The sequence below is a fragment of the Manacus vitellinus genome, unplaced genomic scaffold (genome assembly GCF_001715985.3).
Source record: "Manacus vitellinus isolate BGI_N305 unplaced genomic scaffold, ASM171598v3 scaffold_15_pilon, whole genome shotgun sequence".
In the NCBI taxonomy this organism is placed as follows: domain Eukaryota; kingdom Metazoa; phylum Chordata; class Aves; order Passeriformes; family Pipridae; genus Manacus; species Manacus vitellinus.
The window spans coordinates 4918442-4926868 of record NW_021939122.1 but is presented as its reverse complement, the minus strand read 5'-3'; the positions used below and the strand labels follow the sequence as shown (position 1 = coordinate 4926868).

Here is an 8427-nt window from a genome sequence, read left to right as displayed (position 1 = left end):
CACACACACACACACACACACACACACACAGAAGCACCCCAAGGCAGCTGGGGTCTCAGAGACATTCAAGGTGGGGAGTTACTGTCAGAGCCCAGTTTGGGAGTCTCCACTGTGAGCTGCCTCCTGTGGGGGTCAGGCCATAGCCAAGCCCTCCACGTGGCTGTGGATGTGGGCCGTGCTGGACACGCTGCTCTCGTCTTTGTAACTTTTGGGAGCCCGGCTGGCTTTCAGCAGGACCAGGAAGGTGTCTGTGGAGATGGCCCCAAACTCAAAGGTGAATGTGCCGTAGAAGACCAGGACATCGATGATGAACATCCACTCACACAGTGCAGCCACGTGCTGCAGCACAAAGCTCTCCTGGATGAAGAACACACCACCTGAGGGTATCTCAGTCAAGGAAAGCACAGATGGACACCAACCACCTCATGGAGGACCATGTCCCGCTGCCACCGCATGCTGGGGTGGCCGTGAGTACCCACCTTGCAGGAAATGCACCGCCACTTCTAAAACCCGGAAACCCAGCAGCACGAGGGCCCTAGCACGGGTGAGGCGGTGGCACACATGCCCAAACCAGCCTCAGTAAATCATGGGACGGATGCCAGGCTGGGATTTTCTGAAAAGGCCAAGGCAGGAGGAACTCAGGCTGCACTTCTCAGTGCAAGCCAGGTGCCCAGATGCCTCACCCTCCTCACACCCCTTGTCTCTTCCTCAAGCCAGGCTGACACTCCCCATCCTCCTGCAGGATGCCATCAAAGATGATCAGCACTCCATCCCCTAGGTAATGGGGTTTGGGCTGCTCATCCCAGCCCTGCAGCACCTCCTGTCCCTCTGTGCTGCAGGCTGGCCCATGCCAGGGAAGGGGCCTACTCCTGCTTCTCCACGTCCTACTGCTGCCAGAGTTTCTTTATCCTTTCATCCTCACCAAGGATCTCTAGGGAAATTTACTGCCAGAGCCACTGTGGGTGAGGGGAGAAGGCATCCCCCAACCCTCCAGGTGAAGCCTCCAGCAGTATGGTGCCTTCTGCCAGTGAGACCAAGATCTGTGAGAGCTGCAGAGGCAGGGACCTGACCTGTACAGTGTAGAGCCCTCTGCTCACTCCCCCATCCCATCAGGAGAGATCCCAGCCCTTTCCCCACACTGTCCACACCACAGCTCACTGCTTTCTCACTGCTAGTCCCCAGTCCTTACAGAGCAGGATGGCCACAGCAGATGGGCACCAATCCTGTCTCCCTTGTCCTTACGTGCCCTTCCTGTCCCTCCCAGCTGGCATGGCCCTGCGGCACTCCTACCCTTCCCAGCTCCCTGCCTGATTCCCAGCCTGCCTGCCTGCTGCTGTGACAGAGCAGGACTCTCTGATATGTGCCAGGCCTGCCAGCACCCCCCAGTCTCCTCTTTGTGCTGCTCACCTCAGCCAGACCCCAGCCAGCCCCTTTGGGACCCACAGACACTGGATGTTTTTTCCCCTTCCTGCCCAATAACCACCACCTTGTTTCCCAATTTATCCCCACCCTCAGTCCCAAACAAGCTCCTGGCTCCTTGGCTACACACTCAGGACCATTCTTCAAGCCCCAGTTCACCTGGCACCGTGCCCTCCCTCCCTGCTATGGTGTTTGCAAACCCCAGTGCCTGCTCACCAAGCCCTTCCTCATCCTCATGGGCAGGTTGGCTTATGGGTGCCAGAGAGCCCTGGCTGGCAGAGGTGTTGCCATGCGCCCACCCAGCACCTGCACAGAGCACTTTTGTACTCAGCTTTGGTCATACAGATATACAGTTTGGTAACCCAGACACTTTGCTCAACATACCTTTGTCTCATGAAAAAAACTCCGTCAGTTAACCAGCCCTGGCTTATATGGAACTGGAGCCTGCAGTGGTGGCTGGGCTGCAGCAGCCAGGGCAGGGCTGGTTTGGGGCATCCCAGCACCCCAAGAAATGCCCACAGCATTTCTTCCTCAGCCCCTTCCCAGCCCTGAGACTGCTGCTCATCCAGCCTATACCTGCAGAGAGCTACCCACCCTCAGTCCCCTGCCCAGCCCCTCTCCTGGCACCATGCCTCACCGCCAGAGAAAAGGATGGAGAACACGGGGTGCATAACCCACCATGAGAAACACCTTTCACCAACCCATCCCCAAACTTCTTCCCACACCTTCAGGATACTGAAGACGAGGGTGACAAAGGCCACAGTGGTGAGGATGCTTCGTAAGTGGCCAGTCCAGTACTGCCCTCGGGTTTTGGCCATGCGGTACGTGAGGATGGACTGCAGGAGCAGGAACAGCATGCTGGTGGGAAAGGCCACCCCTGCCCCAATGTAGTGCAGCACCTTGGCGTGATCCACCTGTGGGGAAGAGACCATCAGTGCCGGCACCCTGGGACACTCCCTGGCACAGCACGGCTCTGCTCCAGGGGTTGGGCTCCTGCCCAGGTAGGGGTGCAGGCAGTGCCAGGAGCAAGTCCAGGCAGCTCACCCTGTGCCTGACTCCTGGCTGAAGAGTAGATTTGTACCCAGTATCTGCTGCTGGGATCTCAAAGCACTTTGTTTCTTTCATCTGTGGGCCAGTAGCCCTGCTGTGCCCAGGGGCAGGGGCTGCCCTCTGCCCTGAGAGGCATCTGGGGCCACCCGCACTGCCCCTCGCGAGGGTCACAGCCCAGTGCTGCTGAGCCACAGCTGGGGCACGAGGGGGATCGGGGCCAGCAAGCCTCTCCTGTGGCTGGCACCAGCAGCAGCCTCCTGCCAAGCAGGAGGGACCGGCTGCCGCAGGCAGCGGGCAGGCAGCTGCCGGGAGGCCGGTGCCTGGCAGTGCAGGCAGGGGCTCAGTGCTGCTGTGTGCTGCCAAGCCTGGGCTCACTTTGGTCATTGCCAGCACAGACTCTGTCCCAACAGTTACCTGGTATCACCCCTGAACAGGAGCATCGGCAGCTTGGCACGGTCTTCAGCCCGACTGGCACGTCCCTGGCCCTGCACGTGCCAATGGAGGGGACAGACCTTGCAGAGGGTCTCAGGTAAGGGTTAAACCAAACCCAGGTCCTTAATCTGGACCTGAACTATGAACACACTAGCAAAGAGGACTCCCAGCACTCTGGGAAGCACAGCGCTAACCCAGCAGAGCGGAAGGATTGCACAGACAGAAACCACCACCAAACCACCCCAAACCCTACCCTGCTGAGCACTACCACTGCCCTGCTCCAGCCAAGGCCCTCTCCCACCCTCCTGCCCATGGGGACTCCCAAGAAGATGCCTTACCTGGAAATTGCCAACCATGGTGAGGCCGGCAGCGCAGACCCAGCCAGTGGCCAGCCCCAGGGTGTTGAGGAGGGATGGCCCCAGGCGCTCCAGGATGTGGGCGTAGCGCAGCAGTCCCACCAGGATGACTGCAGGAGGGAGACACAGCCCCATCACATGCTGCAGGGCAGCCCACTCCCAGCCCCACTCCCCTGGCAGCCAGCACTTACCCATGAAGGAGCCCAGGCTGCAGATGAGGCTGAAGAAGCAGCTCTCGGGAGGCAGGGTGCCACATTTGCTGTGGGGACAAAGCAAGGCCCAGGGAGCCCTCAGACAGGGAGCACTTGGCTGTGCGCTTGCTCCCCCCTCCCTAAAACACTCTCCTGGGTTGTCCTGGAGGAGTGCCAGAGCAGCTCTGCCCTGTGCTCCCACCCTGCAGCTGCTCACCTGACGAGGGGGATGTGATCCAGAGTGCAGCAGGAGCTGGGGCCGTCCATGTCACACGACTGATTGTAATTCCTGCCAGCAGCAAAGGGACAGGTTAGGAGAGCAGAGATGCTGCCTGGGACCCTCCTGTCTCCTGCCCACTAGCCCTGCAAGGGCAGCAGAGCTGCTCCCCAGTGAGCACAGCTCGACCCCAGGGATGTGCCCGCATCCTGTGTCAAGCCCCTCCAGGGAGCAACCACTGCCCAACAGGGTCCTCTGGTAGCATCACATCTGGGCTTCCACAGCCTATCCCCTGCCTCTGGCTTTGCTGTCCACCCAGAGCCCCTGTCTGTGAGGGAGAAGCCATGGTGGGGCAGAGGGCTGCACACCCTGTTGAGTGCACAGGCCAGGGTGCTGGGCTCAGGGGCTTCTGGTGGGAGCATCCACCTGCAAGCACCATCACACATCCCTGGGGTGGGAGCTGCTGATGAAGCTGGGCATGCAGTTACCAACAGCTCCAGGTTTGCAGGGGCCAGGTAAGAACACTGAGCTGTGTGGGGAAATGCACAAGCACTCCTGGGACCCGTACCAGGTGCCACCCGTACCAGGGAGGGAGAGAGTGACCTGTGAGGAGCTGGGAGGTGTTGCCTGAGGGAGGACATGACCAAAGCCAGCTGCCCGACACACCAGGAGGGCATCCCCCCAGGGGCCTGTTAGCAGCCCCCAGTACTGCCAGGCTGGGGCAGGGCTCTGGTGCCCCCACCCACTGCAGCTCCCTGGGAGTGTCTCCTGCGCCCACAGACCGCGTGAACATGGGGACCCTGAGCTCTTTATCAGCCTGAGACATCTTCCTGTACCACAGCTGCTGCCTGCAACCCTGACCAAATTCCCACCATGAGCATACATGCCCCCTCACCCTCACAGCTCTCCCAGGAGCTGGCACACACTCGGAGGTTTTTTGGGTGCCCCTTTGCAGCAGCATCACCCAGGCATCCAGCACCTCTACCTGGAATGGCTGAGTAGGACCCCCTCCTCACACCACAGGCAGGGAGCCCAAAGTCCTGTGTTCCAAAGGGCCCCTTCAGACACCTCCAGTCCAGTGGTGGAGATGGGAGCTGTGGGGGACCAGCCCTTCCCTATCCCTGTCCCAGCCTGACTATCCGCCACCTCCGGCCGTGCAGCAAGCGCACGGTTAAAAAATCCTTTCTGGAAAGGGCCGGGCTGGGCTCTGATGTTTTTTCAGTCTCCTCAGTTTACTGGTGGCTTTGTTTTCCAACCACTAAACCCAGGCAAGGCGTGGAGCCCCACGGCCTCCTCAAATGCTGCTCTTGGGGCCGTGTTTGGTTTGGGAGGATTTTTTTTATTATTATTTTGTTTAAAGAGAGCAGCCTGAGGCCGGGAAGCATTATTCATCATTAAGGGCTGGCTGTGTGGCGGAGACAACCCGACACACACATTCTTCCCAGGGCAGAATCAGCCATCAGGCAGGAAATGGCAGCAGGTTTTTTTTTTTTTCCCTTCTTCAAACACTCTAGCAAGAATTAAACTAACATGGATCTCTCTGGGCAGATTTTTAAGGCGACACAGCAAGCCAAAAACCCTGCAGAAGTTGCCAAGAGACCAAACAGGGTTTCTTTTCCCAGTCCCTGCCTTCTCCACGCCTTGTCCCCCATCTGGGGGAGCTGCAGGCAGCTCTGCTCATGGGGTGTCCAGGCGCCGCGGGGCCATCCCATCCCCCTGGCACTGCCAGATTTAGCCTCAAGCAAGCAAGTCACAACCTTTTCCATGGAGACACACGGCCCTCTGTAATTCCCTGACCACTTATTTTCATACTTTCTCCACGCTGTGTTTTTTCAATGGCCTCCTTCTCTCTGCCTGGTTTGCAGCAGGGCTGGACCGTTCACCGGAGCAGCTGTAACCGCATGCGAGCCTGGGCAGGGGAGAGAGGGCAGTCCAACCCTGACAGTAGCTAGTCCCCCCAAAGCAGGTCTGCTCCTGAAAGCTACTTGTGGGCCGGACAGGAGGCACATGCCCTGGGGCATTTGCACCCCATTGCTGTCACCAACATGTCTGCTGAGGGTGAAGGTGGCTCTGAGTCATCTTTAATGCTCCCACCTCTCCTGTCATCCCCAGCCCCATCCCCGGGTCAGCCTGATCCCCAACCCCCCTTTCAGCACAGGGATGGTGCAGGGGGTAGCTCAACTACCCAGTGGTCTGGCACAGAGTGGTACAGTTCAAGTGGGACAGGTCTGGAGGGGACCCGGCATTACAAAGCCTTTAACTGAGCCAGTGTGTGCCAAAGAGCCCCTGCCTCCCCCCAGGCCTTACCAGTTGTGGACAGGGCAGATGTGGTTGTTGGAGAGTGCCATGGCATATCTGGGGGAGAGACAACAACAGGGTTACTGCAGCCACCTGCCTCCCTACACCCCTGCTCTCTGCCAGCACCCGGACCAGCCCCAGGGACCAGCTGAGGGAGCAGAGGATAAAAGTCCTCACTGCCTGGCAGGGCCAGCACTCATCCTACAGCACCTCCCAGCTTTACAAAGCAGGGAAAAGGAAAACAAGTGCATGAGCCCAGCACACGCTCTGCTGGGAGCAGGTCCCCCTGCCTTGTACCCCCATCCCTGCCGAGAGCCACCTCCTGCTCCAGCTCAGTGCAGATGCTTCTGTGGGGCCTCTTCCCCTTCATGCTGCTGTCTCTTAGGGACTGCTCTGCCACGGAGCCCCGGCCCTGGTACTGGAGCTCTCCACCAGCCCACAGCTGTGCCAGCTGTCACCTGATGGCTCTGCTGTGCTTCCCCTAGCTCCTGGCTGGCTAGTGATGGAGCTGTAAATAGTCTGGTGCCTTGGCAGGGCATTTCGAGCAGATCAGCTCCATCAAGCACTTCACTGTGGAGTCACCCCTGCATCTCAGTCAGCATAACAAGGGGCTCATGAAACACATCCGGCTTCACCCCAGGGGTGCTCAGCCCTGTGGCTGCCCCAGCCATCAAGGAGCCCTCCTGCCCAGCAGCCACAGCAGCAGACGGCACCATGCTGTTCAAATCACAGCCATAAAGAGCTCAGGTTAAAAACAAGCCCCTACACCAACACGAAAACCCCTATCCTGCCCGAGCTGGCCACATAAAGCTGGGTTGCAAAAAGGGTGTTCCCACAAGAGAGGCAAAGAGCAGGACAGCTGGGGGGATCCAAGGGGCAGCACCCTCCAGCAGATCCCTCACCCAGCCACTTCCCAGATCTCACCCAAGCACTCAGTACTCATCCCAGACTTCCATACCCTCCTGGAAGGGAGTAATTAGCCAACAGAAGCACAAACAGCACTGTCCTCTCCCAGAGGGATGTGCCCCTGCCTACCCTGTTCTCTCTCATGGCTCTGAATCCCAGCCATGGCTGATGGGCCCCCGCGTGGGCCACGCACTCCACAGGCAACTGCTCGACCTCTTGCTGGTACTGCACTTGTGAGGGACACAGCATCGGGGGCTGCAGGACATGTCTGGTGCCAGGAAAAGGGCCTACGAGGGCCACTCCCAGGGCAGCTCTGGCTGTGAGGACCATAAAGCAGCTACCCCCACCAGTGCTGCTCCAGGCAGGAGGGGCATCTGCCCCCCAAGGTCACTCACAGGAGACAGACAGTGCTTTACACTGTGTCCAAGGGAAAAACTTGGAGCACAAGTTCCTTGCACCAGGGTCAGCATTCGGCTTTGTTGAAGGAGGACAGGGGATACCAAAGGGGGAAACACTTGGAGGGACCTGTAGGGTTATGGGGTGCATTTGCACCCTGGAAAGTCCCACCATCAATACTGAGGCTCTCCGTGCCTTTGGGAAAAATCCCTCATCTATTGCCCATCAGTGCTAAGGCCCGAGAAGGGGACTAGTGGGGTGGACTAATGCTGCTCACCCATGGGACACAGCCTCTGCCCCCAGCACAAGGCCCTTCCATCCATGGGATGGGTGCCCACGTACTGGCCCCGGTGCTGCAGGAGTTGGGCTGGTGGCACGGCTCCCAAAGCTGTTCCCGTGCCACCTGAGCATCAGCCGCACTCACGGCGGGACAGGGGCGCGCGACTCCACGGGATGTCAGGGATGTAAGGCCAGGGAGGCACACACAGAGCTGCTGCAGGGAGCGCGGGGACCACGCAGGGCAGCTGCGCGGGTTCAGGGAGGTGTGGGAGCCAGGGAGTGTCCCGAAGTGCCCTAACTTGATGGGGGGCAGCGGCGCCCCGCAACCTCCTGCCTCGCACCATCCCACCCTGAAGTATCCTCCGGCCCCCAGCCCACAGATCCCGCAGCCATCCGCCGCGAGCCCGGGCGCCCCGGCCCGCCAGCCCGTGAAGGGGGAGCCGGCGGCGGCCCGCGCCACTCACACGGATCCCATCCCGGTGATGGGAAGCAGGCAGCGTGACGGGCAGGATCCTCCCAGCCGGCAATCCTGGACCGGGCATGGCCCGCCGAGCTACGGGCGGCGGGACGCCGGCAGAGCTCCCCCTCCTCCTCTTTGCCGGGCTGCCGCCGGGCCGCGCTCCCCATCAGGGCGGCGGGGCCCGGGCCGGGCCGGGGCTTGCGGGCTGAGCGGGTCCGCCGTGCGAAGCGGCGCCGGACAGCCCAGGCCGGCCCCGCCCCGGGGCAGCGCGGCCCCGCCTCGCGGCAGCGCAGGCCGGCCCGCCCCGCCGGCGGCGCGGGAGCGTGGACGGGCCGGCGGGTCCCGGCGCCACGTGCGGCCGCGCTGCCCGGCCCGGGGATGTGGGGGCAGCGATGGGAAGGGGGGCCCTGGGGAAGGCAGCCG

At 60.8% G+C, this 8427-nt stretch overlaps 1 protein-coding gene across 1 annotated transcript; it reads right to left on the bottom strand.

The window, feature by feature from the left end:
- Positions 1-78: 78 nt before the first annotated feature.
- TMEM150A (transmembrane protein 150A) lies at positions 79-6014 on the bottom strand. The gene is made up of 6 exons (XM_029958531.1): positions 5973-6014; positions 3666-3737; positions 3449-3516; positions 3240-3367; positions 2156-2333; positions 79-377 (listed from the first exon to the last, which is right to left on the bottom strand). Exons 1-6 carry the CDS (start codon positions 6011-6013, stop codon positions 133-135), a joined length of 732 nt encoding a protein of 243 aa, XP_029814391.1. The 5' UTR covers position 6014; the 3' UTR covers positions 79-132.
- Positions 6015-8427: the final 2413 nt, after the last annotated feature.

What these genes read in the sequence shown, in the direction of transcription:
- TMEM150A (XM_029958531.1), bottom strand. Translation starts at nt 6,013, where the DNA reads ATGGCACTCTCCAACAACCACATCTGCCCTGTCCACAACTG. An exon ending in CCATGGTTGGCAATTTCCAG is followed by an intron (nt 2,334 to 3,239) that starts GTAAGGCATCTT and finishes TCTTCCCCACAG; the next exon opens with GTGGATCACGCCAAGGTGCT. An exon ending in CTTTGTCACCCTCGTCTTCA is followed by an intron (nt 378 to 2,155) that starts GTATCCTGAAGG and finishes AGATACCCTCAG; the next exon opens with GTGGTGTGTTCTTCATCCAG.